The sequence below is a fragment of the Diaporthe amygdali genome (genome assembly GCF_026229845.1).
Source record: "Diaporthe amygdali strain CAA958 chromosome Unknown NODE_1_length_4327563_cov_65_473760, whole genome shotgun sequence".
Classification (NCBI taxonomy): Eukaryota; Fungi; Ascomycota; class Sordariomycetes; order Diaporthales; family Diaporthaceae; genus Diaporthe; species Diaporthe amygdali.
The window spans coordinates 2,573,722-2,598,168 of NW_026517021.1; the positions used below are offsets into that span (position 1 = coordinate 2,573,722).

At 54.2% G+C, this 24,447-nt stretch overlaps 5 protein-coding genes across 5 annotated transcripts; 3 read left to right on the forward strand and 2 right to left on the reverse strand.

The window, feature by feature from the left end:
* Positions 1 to 133: 133 nt before the first annotated feature.
* J7T55_006363 (uncharacterized protein) lies at positions 134 to 976 on the reverse strand (the record flags this gene model as incomplete). The annotated part of the gene is made up of 3 exons (XM_053143479.1): positions 134 to 221; positions 291 to 703; positions 797 to 976. The coding sequence occupies 3 exons, from the start codon at positions 974 to 976 to the stop codon at positions 134 to 136; spliced, it is 681 nt and encodes a 226-aa protein (XP_053001128.1).
* A 1,664-nt stretch (positions 977 to 2,640) lies between these two features.
* On the forward strand, positions 2,641 to 5,804 carry J7T55_006364 (Cytochrome c oxidase assembly protein COX11; the record flags this gene model as incomplete). The annotated part of the gene is made up of 7 exons (XM_053143490.1): positions 2,641 to 2,863; positions 2,928 to 4,161; positions 4,568 to 4,804; positions 4,871 to 4,940; positions 4,989 to 5,445; positions 5,512 to 5,541; positions 5,737 to 5,804. The coding sequence occupies 7 exons, from the start codon at positions 2,641 to 2,643 to the stop codon at positions 5,802 to 5,804; spliced, it is 2,319 nt and encodes a 772-aa protein (XP_053001129.1).
* A 517-nt stretch (positions 5,805 to 6,321) lies between these two features.
* Positions 6,322 to 10,576, forward strand: J7T55_006365 (uncharacterized protein; the record flags this gene model as incomplete). Its single annotated transcript, XM_053143501.1, has 6 exons — positions 6,322 to 6,402; positions 6,457 to 7,588; positions 7,880 to 9,408; positions 9,465 to 9,711; positions 9,770 to 10,020; positions 10,085 to 10,576. 6 exons carry the CDS (start codon positions 6,322 to 6,324, stop codon positions 10,574 to 10,576), a joined length of 3,732 nt encoding a protein of 1,243 aa, XP_053001130.1.
* Positions 10,577 to 12,994: 2,418 nt separating this feature from the next.
* On the forward strand, positions 12,995 to 17,862 carry J7T55_006366 (uncharacterized protein; the record flags this gene model as incomplete). Its single annotated transcript, XM_053143512.1, has 2 exons — positions 12,995 to 17,707; positions 17,770 to 17,862. The coding sequence occupies 2 exons, from the start codon at positions 12,995 to 12,997 to the stop codon at positions 17,860 to 17,862; spliced, it is 4,806 nt and encodes a 1,601-aa protein (XP_053001131.1).
* Positions 17,863 to 20,784: 2,922 nt separating this feature from the next.
* J7T55_006367 (uncharacterized protein) lies at positions 20,785 to 23,629 on the reverse strand (the record flags this gene model as incomplete). The annotated part of the gene is made up of 2 exons (XM_053143523.1): positions 20,785 to 21,068; positions 21,586 to 23,629. The coding sequence occupies 2 exons, from the start codon at positions 23,627 to 23,629 to the stop codon at positions 20,785 to 20,787; spliced, it is 2,328 nt and encodes a 775-aa protein (XP_053001132.1).
* Positions 23,630 to 24,447: the final 818 nt, after the last annotated feature.

Consider the following 24,447-nt stretch of genomic DNA (forward strand, 5'->3'; position numbering starts at 1 on the left):
CGGCTGCATCCGCACAGCCATCTTTCGTATCTAGATTGAAAAGCACAGCAAGACCACCCTAAGCAACGCCTTTAAAGAACGCCTCGACCTAGCCACTTATACACAGCCAGGCAGTTGTCACCCGCTCGCTCGCTCATCGAAACTTGCTGACAATCACCGCAACAATCAGAAGGACCAGAATGGTGATGATGGCGATTGTGATCACCCGATTTGTAGCCATCCTGTACACCACAGTTAGCAGGCTGACGAGTTCCAGTTCATAAGGGCATTATATAGGATGGTCACAGTACCTACGCGCCATGCCCCTCAGCGTCTTGACGCTCCGGTCGACATAGCCCTCCGAGTCCAGCAGGGTGTCATTAGTATGCTGGATGGTCTCGCGCTGCCGGTGCAGGTCCGCCAGGGTCGAGGCGCCGATGGACTCGGTCTCGTTGGCCAGGCGCTGGGAGGCCTTGAGGCGCTGGGTGCTGCGGTCGAGGCGGTCGGAGCCCTGCAGGAGCTGCTGCCGCTGCTCGAGCTGCACGTCGTTGGGGTCGTCCGAGTAGCGCTCGCGGCTGCCGAACAGGGCGGACCGGTCCTCGGCGAGGGAGCGCAGCTTTCGTTGGGACTGGTCGATGGTCGTCTGCATGTCGCGGAAGCGCTGGTTGGCCTTTGTGCGGGCCGAGGTTGGTATGTTTTGCTTTTCGAGCTGCATTTGTCCGAGCTACAAGTTTTGAGGCAATTCAGTCAGCTTTGGGTCTTCTTGTCTGTCGTGCCGGTCTAGTAAAGGCATCGATTCGACGGATGGGCCACTGACCAGCTCCTCTGCCTCCTCGAGTGCCCGCTCGGCCTGGCTGATGGCGGCCTTGCGCGGCTCACCGCTCAGCTCGGGTATCTGGTCCAGCTTCTGTTGCAAGTCGGCCTGCACGAGCCTGAACTCGGCAGAGTAGCTCTCGAAGAGCTCCGACCCGGCGTCGGTGTCGAGGGGATTCGACATGATGGAGTACGGCGAGGCCGGAAACGGAAGGGTGTGGAAGGGGTGGCCTGTCTGTTGGTGGACAGGCTGTAGGAGTAGAGGAGGCGCGAGGTCTTGTATTCTGAAAGCAGAGAGCAATGAAAAGGTTGACAGCTTCTGGTGGAGAAACGGATGGTGTAGCGCGTGGGTCAGTGAGTTGTCACGAAAATGTGACGATGTCGAAAATGGCTGTTATGCTTTAAACTGTCGCCTCGTCTTCGGTTGGGGTCCCGGTCTGGGAAGTGCGTCAGCAGTGAGTCGCAGTGCCTGGACGGTGTCCTCAGGGGTCGCTCATTGGTAGAAGCCTCGCAAGGGTCTTGGAACGTTGTTCCCAGCTGATTAGCAAATATCGATAACGGTACGTAGACTGGGCATGTGGGGCGAGACGGTCTGAACGACCCAATGAGCTCGCAGCTGCATACCCCAGCAAAAATTGCTGTACTATATCAAGTCCAGCCGAGTTTTGAGAGCTTCTTTCCTTTTCTCTTCTTTCCTCTTCATAGAAAGTTGAAACACCCCGGTGCAGAAATAAGGCTCGACGTTCGTGTTCTTCGGGACACAGTATGATTGTCGAGTTGAAATAATCCGGGCAGAGTAAATTTCGGCGCTCCTAAGAATTGAATATGCTCACTCCTCCCTGAGTATTCGATCCCGTTGGGTCTCGACATTTCCTTGCACCAAGGCCTGCGACTATGATTCAGACAGACTTTGACAATCTGTGAGCCAGATGAGATGATTGCTCTTCCGATGTTGCCGTCACGTCGCTATTGAACCCTGGTGCTCAGGCTGCCTGTTCCCATCGCCATGGCAATCCAAACTCGTTCATCTCAAGTCGGCACGGAGGATTCAGCTGTTGTTCGACTTTTCCCTGCCACCCTGGTCCGGCTTCCCGAGGTCGCGTTGACCAGCCACAGGTGGCTCCCGTTTCACATCCCTGGGTAGACTAGACTACCTCATAGACTCGAATTGACTTAAGTTGTCTTGATTCCAGCTTAGCAGCTCGGACACACACGGTATCAGCCTTCCTCCAACTTCATTGCATGCCCTCTTGGTCACTCGTTCTCTTCCGTGAGCAGGACCAACGCATCTCTTTCGTGACTAGTAGGCTGCTTCTGCGGCTGCGTCGGCCTGTGCGACAGCTCAAGTGCCGAGCCAAGTCCCTCAATCATCAGGTGGAAGATGGCTGCAGAGTAAGTCGCATGGCGTCTCACATGCTGCTTCTCCAAGCATTTCCCGCACACACACACACTCGTCGGCTCAGCTCAAGGAGCTTGACTAAGGAAGTAGCGTCATGGCGGCGACCTGCAACATGTCAAAAGACCTTCCCCGAGCTGTTTGCACCGTCATAAAACGCCGTCCTCACTCCCTCCTGGTACCCAGTCGCATATGCGTCATGACTTGACTCTTGTTAATTCATGCACCTGTTTGTGATGAGCTGGGAACTTGATCAGCTCTTCTGTCCCATCACCATAATACCTTGATCAGCTGGTTCAGCACTGGAATGTCACCCAATCTGGAGAGTCTCATACCAATTGCCCCCGTCCAGCACTTGAAGTAAAGTCACCCACTACTCTTGAGGTCTATGGGGGCTGGGAACCAGTCTCAAGATCGGATACCATACTCGAATTTGTCGCATTTACCTCCTCATGAGCCGGCCTAACTCAGTCTCCAGGAAGAAGGTAGCCATTGTGGGCAGCGGCTGTGCGGGCATAGCAGCTCTCTGGGCTCTCAACCGCACACCCCACGATGTCTACATGTACGAGGCCGCCGATCGCCTCGGTGGCCACACAAACACCGTGCCATGGACTCGGGGAAAGTACAGAACAGCGGTTGATACTGGTTTCATTGTGATGAACAGCGCGACATATCGTGAGTTATTGGACTGACCGTTCCATTGTCATACCCATTTCAGCGGCTAATCGCCTGCGCACAGCGAACTTCATCAACTTCCTCGATAAGATCAACGTGCAGACGGAGCCGACGGAGATGACGTTCGGTGTATCTCGCGATCATGGTCTGTTCGAATGGGCCGGAACCAGCCTGGACTCTGTCTTTACCCAGAGGAGGCACATCTTCTCTCCCAGAATGTGGCGCATGATATTCGACATTGTCCGCTTCAACCAATTTGCCCTGGACCTGCTAGCCGAGGATGATGCCCAACGTACTACAACTTATCGGGTCAACGGGAATGGTGCTGCCAACGGCGTGTCCACGCCCAAGCTGCTCAGGGTGGAAGAGACTATTGGGGACTACCTCCTGAGGGAAGGCTACTCGGATGCATTCCGTGACGACTATCTCATCCCCATGACCGCTGCTGTATGGAGCACGAGTCCGGACAAATGCACACTAGAGTTTCCTGCTGTCACCCTGGTGCGCTTCCTCTGGAACCACCATCTACTGTCTACGATAGCGACTCGACCTGCATGGCGCACTATCAAAGAGGGCTCCCAGAGTTATATCGATGCCGTAATGAAGGGATTTCCGCCAAACCACTTGTTCCTTAATACCCCGGTGAAGTCGGTCACAAGCGAAGGGGACGGACGAGTGAGGGTTCACTTACATGGCGGCAAAAGCGAACTCTACGACCATGTCATCCTCGCAACACATGGCGATCAGGCTTATCAGATCATCAAGGACACTGCAACCGCGGAAGAGAGGTCTGTCATGAGCAAATTCCAGACGTCCAAGAACACGGCCGTTCTCCATTCTGATCTGACGCATATGCCTGCCTCTCGCAAGGCCTGGTCAAGTTGGAATTACATGACCCTCTCGTCTCCTTGGTCAGGAAAATCCAACATCGACCAGGTCTCGCTCACTTACAACATGAACATCCTGCAGCACATCCCTCGCTCGACATTCGGCGACGTCCTCGTCACCCTCAACCCTCTTCATGAGCCAGACCCCGAGACTGTCCAAGGCCGCTACGAGTATGCGCACCCTCTATATAACGGCGATTCGGTGCGCGCACAGGCCCTACTGCCAAAAATACAGAACCGAAGAGGCATCAGTTATGCAGGGGCGTGGACCAAGTACGGATTTCACGAGGACGGGTTCAGCAGCGGATTGCGGGTGGCTAAAGATCATTTGGGCGCCAGGTTACCGTTTGAGTTTGTTGATTCAACATACAGCCGGGGCAGGGCGCCAGTACTGGGGCTGGCAGACCACCTGTTGAGGTTGATCATTTTATTGATACATGTGTTTGTGGTATTGCCTCTGGAGAGGATTCTCACGACCTTGGGCTCAATTGAGAAGAAGGCTGTGGGTCATATCAATGGGCACTTGGGGAAATTGAAGGGACAGTAATCAACATTCATATGAAATATATGTATCCTTAGTCGTAGGGTAAAAATTGAACGACCCGATAACTGAGGAACTAAGAAAGCGATGCTCAAGTGCAAAGTGTTTGTTTGCAAGTGCTCATAGGTAACTCTAGACTCGTCTGAACTGCAGGGGGGGTCCCAAAGTGACAGTCAGGGTTCGGGGAAGAATCATGCTGTAATGGATCTGATCAAGCCTACGAACCGCGCCACTTTGCAAACTGCGACTCGACAATGTTATGACAACGATGTCCAGCTTCCAAAGTGCGATATGGAGGCTACGAAGCTTGGCTACGGCGCTGTCGCGCCCAGCTTGTTCAGCTTCCCGAGCTCGACCTGGATCTGAGCTGCCGACCCTGAGCTCCCGACAGCATCTGCGCAAGTATGCGACCGAAATTAATAGCAACACGGCCAGGAGGAGGGCGCCTCAGCAGATCTCGCCTAGCATGGAGCAGGCGCGCGAGGTATATCGGAGGAGGAACCGGACAACAATGTGCGCGGTCAATTCCTCCGGGACTGAGGTGTAGACTGGTACTAATCAGACGGGAATGTTCAACAGGTTCTACACGCTGAGCGTCATTCTGGGCACTGTGGCACTTTCCTACGGCTCGGTACCCATGTACAAGATGGTGCGTCACGCTCTGAGTCGCCGCCGAAGCAACATCTAACCTCAGCAGATCTGCCAAACTACAGGCTGGGGCGGACAACCTGTCCGCGCGCCCAGCCATGGCGGTTCATCCGGCTCCGAAGACGACCTTGCCTCACGACTTGTGCCCGTCGAGGGCGCCAAGCGCCTCCGCGTGACCTTCAACGCGTCCGTATCCGACGTCCTGCCGTGGAAGTTCACACCGCAGCAGCGCGAAGTGCGAGTCCTCCCAGGCGAGACCGCCCTCGCTTTCTACACGGCCACCAACACGAGCGACAAGGATATAATAGGCGTAGCAACGTACAGCGTGACGCCGGCACAGGTGGCGCCGTACTTCAGCAAGATTCAGTGCTTCTGCTTCGAGGAGCAGAGGCTGAACGCGGGCGAGACGGTGGACATGCCTGTCTTCTTCTATCTGGATCCGGACATGTTGACGGATCTGAACATGAAGGGCGTTGAGACTGTCACGTTGAGCTATACGTTTTTTAGTGAGTGGTCCAAACTGTTTGTGGGCCGGATGGCTATTGATAATGAGTGCTAATCGCCCGGGACAGAGGCCAAGTATGATGACAACGGCAACATAGGTGGGTTTCCAAAACCGTGATACCTCTGTAAGAAGCATTACAGGGCCTTCACCAGCGGGGGGTTCGCTTGCTAGAGGCATCAGACTGTCGATGTCTCGCAACAACGCCCAACTGCCTTGCCAGGTATCTAGTTGAGGCCGGCCAAATCGGCTTCGATTCATGACATACATCTCAAGCCTCACCGAACGAGCCCAGGAACCCAGGATCTCGGTTGGGACCAGCTTCGCGACCGTGTCAGTTTCTACATGTTGGCCTTCAGGTGACTGCTAAGAAAACTCAAGCTGGCTGCAATATTGCGCCTGTCAGAGAGTAGGCCAAAGATCACCACTCATCAAATTCAGAGCCGTACTTGCAACGCCCTAGTACAGCAATGACATATTTATACCCTTATTCTATATGTGATGTCTGCTGATGTGGTACCATCCCCGCCATATCTCGGGCTTTTCGGGCGGCCAAGCCTATGAAGACCCTTAAGTACAAGACCCCTGTTAGGGGCTTCAGTGTAAGGTACCTAGGTCACCTAGTACCCATGTATCCCTGTACTTGTCAGGTGCAACCCGTTGAATGACGCGAGCTGTCAGGAGCTCCAACTCAGATCTTCGTTAAACTACAACTTCATCTTCATCGCCGCTTTCGGTCTGCATTTCTCCTCATTCTTTAGCTGCAGGCCTCTCCTAGAAGAGGAGAGAGTCCCCATTTTCTGCCACCTTACGTCTTGCCCTCCACGCAACCTTGTCCTTTCCTCTGCAATGATAGCTCCAATTGCGCGGCCCTGGTAGCATGAAGGTTGTCCTACCAGGAAAGCCAGAAGCCAGGCTTCAAGCTCTCGCTACTGGCTTCTGGAAATCGAGGCGCATCATCGTGAGTTGCTTCACATCTTATCATCATGAATGTGAGTGCTGAAGCGTTCATCAGGCGTACATTAGCGGCAATGCTATTGCGATCCTCTCCGACCACGAGACCCTCTTGCAGACCATCTACGATGACGACGAAACACACCTCGAGTCCGTCGCACTAGACGAAGCGTCCGGAAAGATAGCGGTGTGTACAGACCGTACTGTCCGGATATACAGACCATTCGCACACGAAGATGGCGCCCTGAAATGGGCGCTGGAAACAACCTTCTCCCCGGATGTTGATGATGATGGGCAAACATACGATGGCGCACGACAGGCAATGGCCCTGTCGTGGGGTGGCTCCGAAGAAATTCTCGTGTCCCGATACGCCGTGACACTACATCAGACGACTCCCGACCTCGCTTGCACCTGGCGCAAAGTCCTAGCAAGCCCCGTCAAGCAAGCTGAACTATCCTACGACTCTGCGTATGTTGCCTCTGTGGGATATCACGACCGACTGGTGAAGATATGGCGACGACTCAGCTATGTGTCAGATGAGATTCGCTTCGACTTTATGTATCTGTCCCATCCTCTGGCCGTCACCAGCATACAATGGCGCAAGCCTTACCACGTCGACCAGACGGTGGACAACGTGCTGTATACTATATGTCTCGACAATATGCTTCGGATATGGACCGGCTCAGATGGCCACAACCATCAGCATTTACAGCTCTGGGGGAAAATCGATCTTGCTGCGTCAGCAGACGGACCGAGTCTTCGATGGGCTGCCATTGTTCACGGAAGGGATTTCTCGGCCGCCACAGAGACAGCGGTCCAGGAAGGGCCCTCTGAATATGGCAAAGGAGATGGACCGCTGATCAACGCGGTGGAGCTGGCTAATCGGAATCCTGAGATCTGCATCACTTTCGATGGACACGGAAAAATGTCCGCCTGGGCGATGGAGAACATATCGTCTAAGACGCGATCGAAATCAAAAGTGGAGGAGCAAAAGGTCCTTCCTTTGGTGGTGGACGTCTCCTCCAGCGAGTTTGATTTCCTCGGAGACGCCTCGCGGGGAGCTTCGTCGCACGTTGAGATTCATGCATATTGCAACAAACCCGACGGCCACTTAAACTTTCTATTTCATTTTTTTGATGGCAGGGTTGAAATTTTTGAAGCTAATTTCCCTCGTCTTCTCGATCCCATTGCAAGTAAGAGCCGTATCAGGCCAAGATGCGTGTGGACGGGTCATTCGGCGTCTATCGCTAAGACAGTCCGAAACTACAGTGGCAGATCGGTGGTTTCAAGGACGAGCCAAGGAGAGGCCATTGTATGGAAGCATCCACTCTTCGTCGAAAAAACAAGACTCACACGGCAGAGCACAATATCTTCGAAGGACCACATTCACCGGATAGCAGTGATACGAAAAGGTCGCTTCGTGGTCTTTCTACACCATGATAGACTGGCCATCTGGGACTGCAGACAACTCACGCCATGTTTAGTCGCTCAGATCGAGTACAAAATTTCCGGAAAGCCACTGTGCCTGCTGGTCCTTCCCAGACGAACTGCCGAGCAATCTTCGGTGGCACACATTGCCACTATTACTTCGGAAAAGAAGGGTCTAGTCTGGGAAATCAAGCTTCCGTTCTACGACTCTTCTGCAACAAATGGAATCAAAAATGGCGGCGGTACGAACGGTCATGGACCTCCATCAATTCGAGAATTCCACAAATTTGAATTACAGGATGCCGGTGACCTATCCTATGTTCTCCCCGTGGACCCAGCCGGTTCTGCGCCGATGGTCCAGGGCTTCCTCGACGTGTTCGCACGCGATGTGGCGATTTCCTACACGCATACTGGTCGGGTAGAATTCTGGACGGCCCGCGTCGGTGATGCCAAGGTGGACTGGCTGTCAACAGCTTCCATGGAAACAGGTGTGTCAGAACCTGCGCTTGCTAGTGGCAGCACCATGAAGAAGGCGGCATTGGTCAACTCAAGTAGGAGTGCTGTCACCATCTGGGACATACGCGGTGCGCAACTTGAATACAACCAGCAATTCGAGGCGCAAAATGCCATACAGGATTTGGATTGGACGTCCACGCCAGACTTACAGTCTATTTTGGCCGTTGGGTTCCCATCGCGTGTCCTTTTACTCTCCCAGATGCGATTTGACTATCTGAACAAGGGCCCGGCATGGGCCCCGGTACGAGAGATCGACATCCGGGAGCTCACGCCACATCCCATTGGCGACTCGACCTGGCTAGGCGATGGGAATCTCGTTATTGGGGCTGGAAATCAACTCTTTGTCCATGACCGCAAGTTCGATGCCCCCAGCACATTTGTCAAAGATGTCTCTCTTCCGCACACGAAGGACCGCAAATTGGATTTGTTCGACGTCGTGCAGAGACTGAATGGTCCATTGCCTGTGTTTCACCCACAATTTCTCAGTCAATGCATGCTCGCTGGTAAAGTGAGGACTGTGCAGCGGATTCTCATGGCACTTCACAAGACTCTCAAGTTTTGGGTTGAAGGAGATGAGTTCGATGACTATCTAGGACTGGAGCTAGATGAATTCTACGTTGACAAATCAGCGCCAGCGTCCACGCAAGGAAAGGAGACGCGCTCTTACTTTGACGATCGGACTTCCGCGGACGATGATGATGAAGTCTTCACTGAGGATGTGGCTCAGACCATCAATGAGAAGCTTACGAATATTGCCTTGCCTCAAATGTCAGGACATGAGCAGATCCAGCTTGTGGACATGATCGAGTGCATCGGCATGGTAGAAAAACACCGTCGTTCAATGGACGAAAATGGGGCCAGGTTTATGATATACTACAGACAACATAGTCTCCGGAAAAGACGTACTAACGAAGTGACTATGTCATGGAGAGAGATCAACTGGGCATACCACTCTATCAGTCAGGACATGCTGACCGATTTCGTGTCTCGGCAGCACCACGGGAGTCTCCTTTGGGAGCATGCCCGGGAAAGCGGCATGTTTATGTGGCTGACAGACAATGCAGCTGTGGTAAGCCTGATCAACCGGCGACAGCGAAGATCAATTTCACTAATTTGCTGCAACAGAAAGCGCAATTCGAAGTAATCGCTCGCAACGAATACACCAAAAACGAGGTGAAGAATCCTGTGGACTGCAGTCTGTACTACCTGGCATTGCGAAAGAAGACTGTACTTCAGGGTCTATGGCGCATGGCATCATGGAACCGAGAGCAAGTCGGCACTCAAAAATTGCTTGCCAACAATTTTGAAGACCCAAGGTGGAAGACTTCGGCGCTCAAGAACGCCTACGCGTTGCTCAGCAAACGACGGTTCGGTAAGTGACCAATCCCAACTCACTGATCCTGCTTTCTGATGTCTGACGACATCCACAGAATACAGTGCAGCCTTCTTCCTACTTGCGGACAGGCTTCAGGATGCGGTCAATGTGTGTTTGAACCAGCTCAAAGACCTGCAGCTTGCCATCGCCATCACTCGAGTCTATGAGGGAGACCAAGGGCCTGTCTTGCGCAAGCTACTGGAAGAGGAGGTGTTGAGCATTGCTGCACAAGAAGGCAATCGCTGGCTGGCATCGTGGGCATTCTGGATGCTCCACCGCCGGGACATGGCTGTGCGCGCTCTTATTGTAAGTTACTTAGCGACTCGCTCTTGTCATAAATTATGGCGCAACGTTGCTGAACATGGTCTAGACGCCCGTGTATACGCTGGTTGAGACACCAATCGCACCGAATTTGAACTCGAAGCTTTTCCTTACAGACGACCCGGCCCTGATCGTACTGTACGCACAGCTACGGCAGAAGACGTTGCAGACCCTACGGGGCGCGTCCAAGGTGACGCCAAAGGTGGAATGGGAATTTGTCTTGCACAACGCGAGGCTCTACGACCGCATGGGATGCGACCTGCTCGGCCTCGACCTCGTCCGTAATTGGGAGTTCCTGCTCCCTGGGGCGAGCCTGAAGCCGGAGCTGGGCGGCGAGGTTAACCCACTCAAGCTGCTCAGGCGCCGCAGCTCACTGGTCGTTCAGGATCTGCCCGTCTCGCCGATATCTGGCAAGGGCCCAAGGGAAATCAACTTGGGAGGGCTGCTTTCGCCGACTGGGGAGAAGAAGAAGCCGCAGCCGCCGCCGACGATGTTTGAGGAGCCAGACGCTGGTTCTTTGTTGGATAACTTTGGGTTCTAGGAGAAATGAAGATGGGTTTCTGCATAATGTTTGGAGCCGGGGAGGAGTAGGAGCAATCTCATTGTGTTGTGTCGTGGGAGGAAAGCACATCCAAGCCGCATAGCCGTGTAGGAGGGAGTTTGGTAAAACGGGATGCGTCGACCAAATAGCGATATACATAACATAGAACCCAGTCCGGTAACGTCTGTGTTCCAGCAAAGCTGAATCGCCGTCTGTGAGTAACAACATGCCCCACTCCACGTAGAGACCGCGGACTGGCCTACTAAGACTTAATGACGGTGACATGGGCGCATGAATCAAAGTTGACAATTCCTATATCTGCACCAGCCCTTGAAAAGGGGCGCCTCCTCTCATGGGGTGAGTAACGACATCAATATCTCGTCTCGCCCAGAGAGAATGAATATAGCAGGTCAGAGTATGTTCTTTGTAGCTTTCCAGAATTTTTAAAAGCGGGAAAATGAAGGAATTGGTGCCTGTTCCGCCAATAAGGAATAAAGCGAGCGGTGAGGAAGTCTTGAACAAGGTCCAGTATCTAGTCTATGCCACAGATAGTCGTCGTGAACACGCTCGTTTGGTCTTTCCATCCCAACTCATCATCTGCACCTGTGAGTAGTTCATCAAAGTGCCAGGACTGACAGAGTCCGTACATCTCGCTGCCAGGCCGCAATAGAAACTATGACTCTTTCCAGACCCGCATTTTGTAAGATGCAGCACAACCACCATACACTACTGACGGCATGATACCGCAGCGGCTCCGCCGGGTGTAGCACGCTGCCCGAGGAACCACAGCCGTTGGGTCCAGCCATTAACGGCCGAGAATATATGCGATGAGGGCGTGGTCATGATCGTCCCTGACAAGCCCTCTTGCAGACTACTACTCAAGCATCACCGTAGATCAAAAGGTTAGATTGCGTCGAGCATGTCCACCACGGCGTACGCGAGAAAAGCGGTAGATAGATCTGAGTAAGGTGGGAGATGATGTCGCAATGTGAATACACCTTATCGAAGTTGTCAATAAGGTTCTGTGTCTTAGTAAGGGTTAACTTTGTACAGCCGGCGTTTCCCAGCCATCGGGTTGCAGGATGTCTAGATTCAACGACAATGCTTGATCAAGGCTCTGCTTGAGTTTAAGAATCGTGCGTCAATGTCAAGAATTTGGCCACTGGCCTGGTCGGGATGGAGCTTGAGGAAAGGTTGGGGCGCCTAAGTCGGTGATAGCCTGGGGTAGAAAGAGGCTGTGATGATGATGAGCGAGGTGTATAGTTTGGACGAGAATGGACGACTAGACAGCATTACCAGAGCCGTGGGACTCGGTTGCGAGGCATATTTGAGTCATGAACAGCAAAGATGTGTGATAAGGAAGTTAGAAGTAGGTCAGAAGTCAGAACAATAATGTCCCGTGCAGGATATGTTCATCTATCTATCGATGGACAGTTGGGCTCGGTGCAGTGGCACGAGTAAGTGGGCGACGTCTTGGATGCGGGTGACGAAAGCTTGTACGACAGAATGCACGGCGTTCTGAGTAGGTAGCTTTCTTCGTGCTGCGAGCAGTCCGTCTGTGCCTGCAGTAGCGGGTTGAGGGCGAGACTATACGTTGGATGGCATGAATTTGGTTGGATGGGTGGAGTAGTATTGACATCTCGGGCCGGGAGAGGTTCGTTGTTGTCGACTTGCCTTCGCATTCACATGCAACCCCACGTTTTTGCATTGCGTGGTGGCCGCCGTGCTGCATAATAGGCATGCTATTGATAGTATGATGCAGTGGACGCAGTAGTTCGTCCTGTACATACATGCACAGAATATCCCCAAGTATGTATATGCCAATGGCCCAATGGCACATAACAAAGCGATGCATGGCAGGGCAGCTCCCGCTGCGGGTGCGGATAGCAGATCCAGTCTACCCCAGGCATGCTTACGGTTTTGGCAGGTGGGGGGAGACGTTCCGGTAGTGCCTGCGACCCCTGCATCATGCAAGGCTAGAGGGAGAAAGAAAAAAAAAAACCGACCGCCCAGCGCACCGTCCGATCACGGTGGAGCTTAGCTGCGTGCTGCTGGGGTTATTACTCAACCGACAGCCCTGCAAGAGTCATCCCAAAGAAGACCGAGGAGTCATCGCATAGAGCCACCGTGGGCACATCCCCATACTCTCTATAGTATACTCAGTATACGTACATAGGCAGCCCGGTCAGTCCACAACATCCTCCTCCTCGCCTGATGTGATCTTTCTTTCTCGTTGTGCTCCCACCCTCCTCGCTCATCGCTGTGTGCCCTCTTCGTTCCCTTCCCTTCGTTCACTCATTGGAAGCCATAGGAGACAAGACCGGCATCAACTATCGTCAATTCTGCTCCGCCCTGCTCTGCTCGACTGGACCCTGAGCTGAGCAAGCTGCGGGCAGCTGATCCTACCCTCACGCCACAATGGCTGCCGTCAATGGCACAGCGCCCCTTGCCAATGGCACTGCCAATGGCATTGCGAATGGCACCGCCTCGAGCCCTACACGAATCCCAATCCTGGGCAAGGAGGACATCATAATCGACTACGGACTGCTGCACAACTTTGTCGCAAACGACCTGCTCGAGAACACCCCCTCAGCAACCTACGTCCTCATCACCGACACAAACCTCTTCCCTCTCTATGTCCCCTCCTTCCAGAAGACCTTCGCCGCCGCCGTTGCCTCCAAGAATGCCGGCAATGTGCGCCTCCTCACCTACGCAATACCCCCCGGCGAGAGCTCCAAGGGAAGGGAGACCAAGGCCGAAATTGAAGACTGGATGCTGTCACAGAAGTGCACCAGGGATATTGTGGTCATTGCCCTGGGCGGAGGCGTCATTGGCGACATGATCGGATACGTCGCCGCTACTTTCATGCGCGGCGTCAAGTTTGTCCAGGTCCCCACCACCCTCCTCGCCATGGTCGATTCGTCCATTGGTGGCAAGACCGCCATTGACACGCCCCTGGGCAAGAACCTGATCGGCGCCTTCTGGCAACCCAGCCGTGTCTACATTGACCTGGCTTTCCTGGAGACGCTGCCGGCTCGGGAGTTCATAAATGGCATGGCTGAGGTCGTGAAGACGGCCGCCATCTGGGACGAGACTGAGTTTACTGCCTTGGAGCAGAATGCCCCCACGATTCTCGAGGCCGTCAAGTCAAAGGCAAAGAACAGGTTGGCTCCCATCCGCCACATCCTCAAGAGGATCGTACTCGGGTCCGCCCGAACCAAGGCCGAGGTTGTCTCTGCCGACGAGAGGGAGGGTGGCCTGCGGAATCTTCTCAACTTTGGACACTCCATTGGCCACGCCTACGAGGCCATTCTCACGCCCCAGGTGCTCCACGGTGAGGCTGTTGCCATCGGCATGGTCAAGGAGGCTGAGCTTGCCCGCTTCCTTGGCATCCTGCGCCCGGCGGCAGTGGCTCGTCTCGTCAAATGTATTGCGAGCTACGAGTTACCAACCTCGCTGAAGGACCAGCGTATTGTACGACTGTCAGCAGGGAAGAAATGCCCTGTGGATGTGCTGCTGGACAAGATGGCGGTTGACAAGAAGAACCACGGCACCAACAAGAAGATCGTCCTCCTGTCGGAAATTGGCAAATGCTATGAACCCCAGGCGAGTGTGGTTGATGACCGCAACATCCGCGTCGTCCTCACGCCTGCCACCCGTGTCACGCCTGGCATCCCTAAGGACCTGAACATCAGTGTGACCCCTCCCGGGTCCAAGAGCATCTCGAACCGGGCTCTGGTGTTGGCTGCCTTGGGTGATGGTGAAGTGCGCATCAAGAACCTGCTGCGCTCAGACGATGTCGAGTACATGCTCTCCGCGGTCTCGGGTCTGAATGGAGCCACCTACTCCTGGGAGGACGGTGGCGAGATCCTTGTTGTGAAAGGCAAGGGCGGCAAGCTTGAGGCGAGCCAGGAGCCACTGTACCTTGGCAACGCGGGGACCGCATCACGATTCTTGACCAGCGTGGTTTCTTTGGCCTCGCCATCCTCTGTATCTTCGACGGTCTTGACTGGCAACTCACGGATGCAACAAAGACCTATCGGGCCTCTGGTCGACTCTATGCGTGCCAACGGAGTCCAGGTCAAGTATCTCAACCGGGAAGGCAGCTTGCCCGTCCAGGTGGATGCTGCCGGCGGCTTCGAGGGCGGCGTGATTGAGCTGGCGGCCACCGTCTCATCTCAATACGTCTCATCGCTACTCATGACCGCCCCGTACGCCAAGAACCCAGTCACTTTAAAGCTTGTTGGAGGCAAGCCCATCTCACAACTCTACATTGATATGACCGTCTCTATGATGAGCGCGTTCGGTGTTCAAGTCGAGCGCTCCACCACGGAAGAAAACACGTACCACATTCCAAAGGGTGTCTACCAGAATCCAGCAGAGTATGAGATCGAGAGCGATGCAAGCTCAGCTACTTACCCTTTGGCCATCGCGGCTATAACGGGCACTACTTGCACGGTCCCAAACATTGGATCGAAATCACTGCAAGGCGACTCCCGGTTCGCTGTAGATGTGCTCCAGGCGATGGGCGCCACCGTGAAGCAGACCGATTACACGACGACGGTGACTGGTCCACCAATTGGGCAATTGAAGGCCATCCCGCACGTCGATATGGAGCCCATGACCGACGCCTTCTTGACTGCCTCGGTTCTGGCTGCCGTTGCCGACGGTACAACACAGATCACTGGAATTGCCAACCAACGGGTCAAGGAATGCAATCGCATTGCGGCAATGAAGGAACAGCTCGCTAAATTCGGCGTACAATGCAATGAGCTCGATGACGGAATTGAGATCATCGGGCGGCCCTACCAAAGCCTGACGGAGCCAGCTAACGGCATCTACTGTTATGATGACCATCGTGTGGCAATGAGTTTCAGTGTCCTCTCAGTGGTTGCACCCCGTCCTGTGCTCATCTTAGAGCGCGAGTGCACAGGAAAGACCTGGCCAGGCTGGTGGGACGTTTTGTCTGAGTCTTTCAAAGTCACACTGGATGGCGAAGAACCTACATCAGAGCACGAGCATCATGGCCAAACTCCCAAGCCCCAGTCAGACCGGTCGATTTTCTTGATTGGCATGAGAGGCGCGGGCAAGACGACGGCAGGAGGTTGGCTGGCGAAGACTCTGCGCCGAAAATTCATCGATCTCGATGAGGAGCTGGAGCGAAGGATAGGCCAAACAATTCCAGAGATGATCCGCGGCGATCTTGGCTGGGACGGTTTCCGAAAGGCAGAATTGGATCTCCTACAGAACATGATGACGAACCAAGCTCACGGTCACGTCTTCTCCTGCGGCGGCGGCATTGTCGAGAGCCCTGAGGCCCGAGATATGCTGATTTCTTACAAGAACAATGGCGGATACGTCCTGCAGGTGCATCGTGATACCGACCAAGTCATCGATTACCTGCTCATTGACAAGTCGCGGCCTGCTTATACAGAGCAGATCCGCGAGGTTTATGAGCGACGCAAACCCTGGTTCGAGAAGTGCAGCAACTACAAATATCACAGCCCACATCCAGCTGGCTCCTCAGCTGTCCGGGAGGCACCGGCGGATTTCAGAAGTTTCATTTCTGTCATGTGCGGCCACACCGACCATTTTGAGAAGGTGAAGAGCAAGAGGCATTCTTTCTTCGTCTCGCTCACTGTGCCCGACGTGTCAGGTTCCTTGGAGTTGATACCTCGAGTGGTTGCAGGATCAGACGCCGTTGAGTTGCGGGTCGATTTGCTGAAGGACTACTCAGCTGAGTTCGTTGGTATCCAGGTAGCTCTATTGCGGGCCACTGCCAAGATTCCAATTGTCTTTACAATTCGCACCCAGAGTCAAGGCGGCAAATTCCCGGACAATGACTTTGAAGGTGCTACGGCACTCTACAATGTCGCGCTACGCATGGGCTGTGAATACATTGATGTTGAGTTGACTTGGCCGGAGAGCGTCATTCAAGGCGTGGTGGGCGCTAAGGGCTCTTCTCGCATCATTGCCTCACACCACGACCCCGAGGGCACATTGTCTTGGAAGAATGGAGCCTGGATACAATTCTACAACAGGGCACTCCAGTTTGGCGACATCATCAAGCTGGTTGGTGTGGCCCGGAGTCAGGACGACAACTTCGCTCTGGCAAACTTCAAGCAACGAATGCTCGCGGCTCACGAGACTCCTATAATTGCCATGAACATGGGTCCTCTCGGCAAGCTTAGCCGTATCCTGAATGGCTTCCTAACACCAGTCTCCCACCCCGCTCTTCCTTTCAAGGCTGCGCCAGGCCAGCTGTCGGCTGCTGAGATCCGCCAGGCTCTGACTTTGATTGGAGAGCTGGATGAGCGTGCCTTCTATCTGTTCGGAAAGCCCATCGATCAGTCAAGGTCTCCAGCACTGCACAACACCCTGTTCAAGGCCAACGGTCTCCCGCACCACTACTCCCGCTTTGAAACGGACCATGCGTCAGACGTTAAAGAATTGGTGAGGTCTCCCAACTTCGGTGGTGCCTCGGTCACGAGGCCTCTGAAGCTCGATATCATCGACGTTATCGACAAGTTGTCGGACGCAGCCAAGACCATCGGCGCCGTGAACACCATAATACCCCTTCCATCCGAAGACGGCAGCCAGCAGATTTTGCTGGGCGAAAACACTGACTGGATGGGCATGGTGTACGCACTTCGCCAGGCCGGTGTCGTAGGAAACATCCGCACGTCGTCCGCAGGGGGCCCGGGAGTGGTGATTGGGAGTGGTGGCACTACGCGTGCGTCCATCTACGCGCTGCACTCACTCGGCTACTCGCCCATCTACGTGGTGGCTCGCAATTCTGCGAGCGTCGCCAAGCTGGCCTCGATGTTCCCGTGCGACTACCACGTGCAGCACCTGTCGAGTGCGGCCGAGGAGGACTTTGCGGGACCACTTCCACGAGTGGTCGTCAGCACTATCCCCGCGGACCTGCCAATGGAGCCAGGGATGAGCGACATCGTGTCCAAGGTGCTGAACCTCCCCGACCACGAGGCGAGCGGTCGAAATGTGCCGAAGAGGACGATGCTGGAGATGGCGTACAAGCCGCGGCGCACGGCTGTCATGGCGATGGCAGAAGAGGCTGGTTGGCAAACGATTCCCGGGCTGGAAGTTCTGGCTTCCCAAGGATGGTACCAGGTGAGTTCACATGCCCGAACTCCTGCTCCCCGACTACTCGAGACTAACTGCCGACATTGTAGTTCCAACTCTGGACGGGGATCTCACCCTTGTACACGGATGCGAGAGGGGCGGTCATGGCTGATGAAGAGGCCGCTTCCAACGGTACTTCGTGATCCGACTCAAGGGTCGAGCGTACGTGTGTAGGAATTACACAATAAGTGGGGGTCCGTAAAATGTAAAAGGGTATGTTTAGATTCGGGTCAGCTCATATGTTCCTGTATACCAGTGCCAATATCGGATCGTCGTCTCTTCAATTTCCCTTAATGGGATGATCTCCGGTGACATGGGAACACTACGTACATGCGTTATATGGGACCGTTCGCCCAGTGGCAATTCGGGTATAACACACAGGCAACCCATCGATTGAAAGCTGGGCAGAACTTGCGCCGAGATCGAACAGACGCGACCTGTGCAGCATAGATTTCGAGAAGCTTGTCCTGGCATGAGCTGAGCTGAGATGGGTTACAATGATCTGGGGGACCGGAGTCATGTTCAGTTACAATGCATGATTTTCCCTGCCCTGCTCTTTCCTTGCAAACAAAGGCCGACCATACTTTTTTATCTCTCTCTCTAACCGGCACTGACCCCCCCCCCCCCCCCCGCTTCTTTCGGAAAGAAAAAAACGAGAGCGCCGCTTGTGATCACTGGGGGGAGGGAAGCGCAGTCTGTTTCGGTAGGTACAGCATCTCGAAGGTTAAAGATGTATTCAAAACAGGATGAATGCGCAGGAACAAGCTCAGTAACACATGTCGCGCATCGGGCGGCAAGGAAGCACACGTCGGCGTTTTGCCGACGTCAAAGTCTTTTCCCGCCCGCTCCCCTCTCCTGCAACCTCTGCGGGGGTGGAGGAGGGAGGTTTGAGCCTTGCGTACGACCCTGTTCGTACGATCAGGACAAGCAAGATTTTTTCCACCCTGCGTCAGCAACCCAGCAACCCTCCAGAATGCCAAGCTCGACGTTGGGAAGAGTATATCTGGAAACCCGATGCGACCTGTTTGCCGTCGAGGGCGAGAGAAGGAAGGAAAGAAGAAACGAAACGCCGCCGGCAGCTCTGCTTGCTTGCTTGCTTGATTGATGGTGGAGAGGGCGGGTGGAGTGCTAGTGATACTGCCCAGGAATATAGGCTTCGCGTACGTAAGTAAAGTTCTCCCATTTCATTCTCTCTGGAGTTGGCCCGCGCCACCCCGAGATAAAAAGGGCAGGCAAAAATTATTGCGAAGCCTGCCTGCACCATAGAAAGGGACGTGGGGAGCAGTGTCTATCAGCAGCACAATGCGCGCTGGGAGAGAGAACTGCGTATTGTACACGTTAGAGTTCAGCACCCAGGCCAACGTTACTCCGGGCCGGATAAGCCACAGCAGGGACAGAGCAGAGCAGAGAGGAGAGGGGGGGGCCAGGCGCAACGGCCAGGCGCAAACGGCCCAGGACCGGGACGCAACAAGAACTCTGCTCATCAAATCGGTTTTAGGTATTTGTGTCCCGCTCACACGCACTTCCCTCCATTTTTTTCACTCGCGTATTCGGATGTCGAAGGGTCTCATTCATCACGAGCCAAAACAGAATGTGCGAATGGCACGCCAGGGAAATGTAATCAGGAATGGGCCGGCGGGAGGAGAGGGGGCTTCTATCCTTGCCCCCCAAGATGGGAATCAACAGCCCTGCCGGATGCAAGAGGGGCGGGCTGGGAATTCTAACTTGCTTACGGCGACTATCAAACCTCACGGGGTAGTATAGTACACATAAGAACGTCCAGCATTATTATTTTCTGGTTTACACGAACTACACCTGCAGCAAGGCGCAAGGATGCCCGACACCCACCCACCACCAACCCCCCGCCGACCTGCCAACACGTCAGGTCCAGGGAGGCAGGCAGGGGAGATAGATGTTGGGATGGGTTTTGGGGGGGGGGGTGGACAAAAATTAGAGTTGGAAGGATTCGGTGTTTCGAAAGTCCTACACAACACAGAAAGTTTATTTTGCCAACGATTCCAATCAAATTTATTTGTTTTGGGGGACCCTGAATCGCTCCACTTTTTGGGGCCTCGCTTGCATGCTTTGTCCATCCAATCTGTCAAATGAATTTTCTTGCTTTCTTGCTATTATACCTCTCTCCAGCCTTGGAAAGTCATTCCCTGACTTGCCCCGAGCGAACAAACACCCCTCCCACTCCTACTCGGCCCTGCCCTGCGCTGCCGGAACCTCAATCCGCTTTGGGTGTGCCCGATTCCTGTAAGTCGTCATAGTTGCTGCAGATCGCGGGGTATTTCATTCTTTTTTCTTTCGAGCGCCGAACACAACCAATCCAACCAGACAACACCCCGGGCCCTTTCCCCCGGCCAAAGAAAAAAATAGAGAAAAATAGAGACAATTACAAGCAAGCCCGAAATGCTGGCACCCAATGTCGTGCGACCCCAAAACCGTCCAAAATGCCGAAAACAACCACATGAACCCAATCTTGAGTGAGGCGCCAATGCGTTCTGTTGTGAAATCCCCAAATCCCTGCACGGGAGCACGGGAAAGTAGCAAGTCTTTTGTTGTTGTTTTTCTATAGCCCCCCCCCCTGGTTTTCCATTTTTGAATTCCGTTCCAGTTCAGCAAGACATCCGACGATAGGGCACAGCCATTGCCAAAAAATGAGTTCAAACAAGGTGACATGTACAGATGCTTTCAATTTTACACAAGCAGGAAAACCCCAAGTAGAGCTGCTCTCTATGATTTCCTCCAGTACGCCATGCATGACCCAAGGACACTATGTCTATAACCCGTGACACAATCCGCATGAGATTTCCACTCCAAAATAAATAATACATAACTAATCACACAGGGTGCATTACGGTAACAACTTTGGTCCCGTGACTTTCTGGTTCGAGATGATGTTGGGGGTTGAGGGTGAACCAGCCCGCTGGTGTCGGTTGACCGATCGAGTGGTGGATACGGGGTGGTGTGATATCATGTTCTGCCCAGAGAGCGCGGGACGGAGCATGCCGTCCGGATCCATTCCCATACCGATGCAATGGAACAGACCAAAATGATGGTTATGACGGTGATGATGTTATGGCGCAGAGCGCGACGGGGCCAGTGGCCGAGACCGCGACAAACAGAGACAGGGCGGGAGAGCCAGGCGCCATGCGGTAATGATGGCCTGTTGCAGTGCCCGGCCCCGATTCCGGTTCCGTTCCCCCATTATCGCCCATGTCCAAGACAGGAGATAATGCACACCGGCATGGCGTCGGTGGGGTTGCAGATGACTTCAGACTGTCGTGCCCAGGTGTCCCAGATGCCCAATTTTGGATTCGGATGTCGGGTGTGAATGGCTGGGCTGCAGCTGGTCAGGTTCAGGATGAAATCAGCGAGGACCCTGATCGGCGCGGGGGTGACGTCATAAGGTGGTTGCCCTCAGTCCCTGCGCAAGACCCCTAGAGGCAGAAGGCCCTAGAGGGGATGACGTAGGGTGATGCGCCCTGGCATCCGCGCGACAGGGATGAGAGGCCGCATCCCCGCCGCCCACCCTGGCATAGCGCCTGCAGCATGCATTGCGGAAGAGCCTCCCCCCACCCTCCATCTTCCAACCACATGACGCCAATGTCGTCAAAGAACCTTCGACGCTGCGGTCATCGACTCAGATCCCGTCCAATGCGCGCCCATGCCCAGCCCACCATTCCTGTCAGGGTGGGTGTGTCGTTATCACTGGCTGGTTTTTTTTTTCCTTTCTTTTTGGGTATGGTGCTGCCATCAACCGCGTAAATGTAGATGCACTAGCAATCAAGCGGTTTGGCAAGCATCACTGACCGGAAGAATAATTCAGCTGGTTGCACTGCCTCTCTTGCGGTGCTTACCAGGGAATTCCAAATCAGGGTGACAGACGCGGTAGTGTCGGGTGAGCGCGTCGGCGCGGCTAAAGGTTTTCTCTTCGGTGCACACATCACACCGGACTTTCTGCTTGCGTGCATTGTGAATGGTGTCTTCATGCCGCGTCAGATCGTACGGTCGTGAGAACACCGTGTTGCACGGCTTGCCAGTGCTAGGATTGATGCGCTCGCATTTGTGAGGTCCAGCTTGTGTGTTCAGGAAACTGGCCGGCACCGCTTCTGGCCTGCGCAAACCGTTCAGGCCGTGTGCTTGTCGATGACCCTCACGCTTGTGCTTCTGAAGCTGTGTTGGCGACTCAAACCTCATGGTGCAGCCGTGATATGTGCATGTGTACGTGCCACCATCAGCGCCAACAGTCTCGGGCCTCTGTGGGCTGCCCAGTGCTGTAGAGACGGGTGATGCAGACGTGCTTGATCCAAGTCGGGACGAAACAGAGTAAGATCCGTTGCTGATGGATGGCAAACTGCTTTGTTGCCTGTGCTTCGCCACGAATGGGTACTGCTGGGGTAGCTGCATGCCTGATGAGAGCTGAGATGTCAAATAGTTGTCGAATGAGGTATCGAGGGAGAGGCCTCCAAAGTTGTTGCTCTGAGGGGCCGCCTTCGACATTTGGCTTGACATTTGGCTGGCGTCAAATCCGGTCGAGTCCTGAGACGAAAAGAGTGGGAAGTTGTTGTTGCTGTCGTCGTTGAATTCCAACACAGCATCCTTAGGAGAGATGGTCTGTGGTGTGCCGGTGCTGGTGCTGGGTTGGGCCATGGCCTGGCGCAAGGCTTGAGCCGCATCCTGCTCGGCCTTTCTCTTCTCCCTCATATGTTGTGCAGTGTTGAAGCGCATATTGTTCGCTGACTGCTGGGGGAATTCATGAGCCGGGGCGGGTGCCAAGGGCGACCCCTGGCGGAATGGCGAGCGGCCCCTTGACACTGTTGAGATTGGAGAATGTGTCGCGCTGAGATGCTGGCTGTTGGCAGCCTGTAATCTTTGCGCGAAGACCTCATGATTTGGCGACATTGTGGTCTGGCTTGGCTGTGATGGCGACATGGAGGTGATGGAGAAATTAGGGTTGTACAGCTCGTCGCTGTAGATGTCCGTCATGGTGCGATCCAATTTCGGGACAGTGTGGAGTGCTGTTTGGTTAAGAAGGGGTAAGTCTTTGTACTCGTCGGCAAAATTCAGGAAGTCGGCCAGGATATAGTCCTCACCAGTTTTTCGCCTCCTCTCATCCTCGGGTTCCGGGGCCGCCGGCGTGACTGGTGAGTCACTTGCGACGGAACTCGCCACTGACACGGGACGTGAGTTGGTTGAGCCTCCACTAGGAAAATCCGGGGGAGGCAGCAGGCCACTGCGATCCCCACGATTCCTCTGCGGTGCAAGCATGTTTGCGTAACTGTGAACCGACGTTGAATCTCCAGAGTAGGGAATGTTTGTGTAGAAAGTGTCGTGGGAAGTTGAGTTTGGTGCCTTGGCGGCGAGGTGATATGTCTGGTCATCGGGAATAGGCATTCCATGGTAGGAATCGCCAGACTCGTTAATGGCTATTTGAGGGTTTGCCGTGTTGAAGGAGAAAGGCGAAGCCGGCCCAAGGGACCCAAGCGACGACAGCGAGGACTCGCGCTGGTGCATATTCCTGTGGCTGTTCTTTGCGGGGAACTGATTGCTGTCCCCCAACCATGAATCTGCATACATCATATTGACGGAGGGCAAAGACTGGGGTTGAGGCTGGGCCTGAGAAGAGGGCGCCGAGAATCTGAACAGGTCGCCTTGGGGTGTTCGCGGGACGTTTGCGGCGGGAACACTGTCAAAAGTCGACAACGGGAACTGTGAGACCGACTGAGGAGATGAAGAGGCGCTTTGCGACTGGATCTCGGAGTCGATATCGAGCGTCGAGTCTGATGCGGTAGCGGTGGGAAGAAATGCTGAGAACCGTGGGTTTTGCTGGGTGTAGTATCGCTGTCGCTGTTGCGAAGATGGATTGTTATATGTTGGACCGTTTGAGGATAACCACATCATCACGCCGGATGGATATATGGTGAAGTCTGTAGAGGATTTCGAGATAGTGAGATTGATGGGGGAGTGGCGAATTTAAAGTTGGCCAGTGCCATTGTGAGGACGGGGAGTTTGTATATATAGAGGGAATGGGAATAAGGGTGTGGGCGTGGGTCGAGTTGTAAGATGTCGAATGTCGTAAGAGCACAAGGACGGGTAGGACAACCCTTGTCAACTGAGCCGGGGTGCGAAAAGTACGTACCCGAGAGTACCGATGTACACATGGTGGGTGTGTGAGCATGGGCATGAGTGCATTGCGATGTATGTACGCACACAGACTCACACCTACGGCCTCCGGTGGGACCCCCCCCCCCAGGGAAAAGGACCGGATTTACTATGGTAGGCACCGAATTACAAATGGGCCGCCGGGTGTCCACGCCGCTAATACGAAAGGGGGAATATTTCCTTGCGGGGCTAACCTAATTAGACTTTGGGTAAGCCATGCAAGCCTGCGACTGTGGAGTGGTCATCCATCAGTCATACCGTCCGCCCACGGCTCTGTCAGCCGTCATGTCAGGAGAGTCATTCTTCGTCCGGCCACTTGCGAAGGCTTATTGATATTGATCGAGGCCTGGACATCCGATCAGACCAACATGTATAGATCGGGTGACAGGAACGCAGGTCAGCACAGAAGCTATAGGATTGGTGATGCGTCGCTGTATAATCACCGTCAACGTCGCCTTCGGGGCTGCTGGCGATTGAAAACACAACAATCACCACAGAGTGTGAAGCTAGCTGTGCGTCAGGCTGCCAGGTACACGGCTTAGCCTGGACCGTGAACA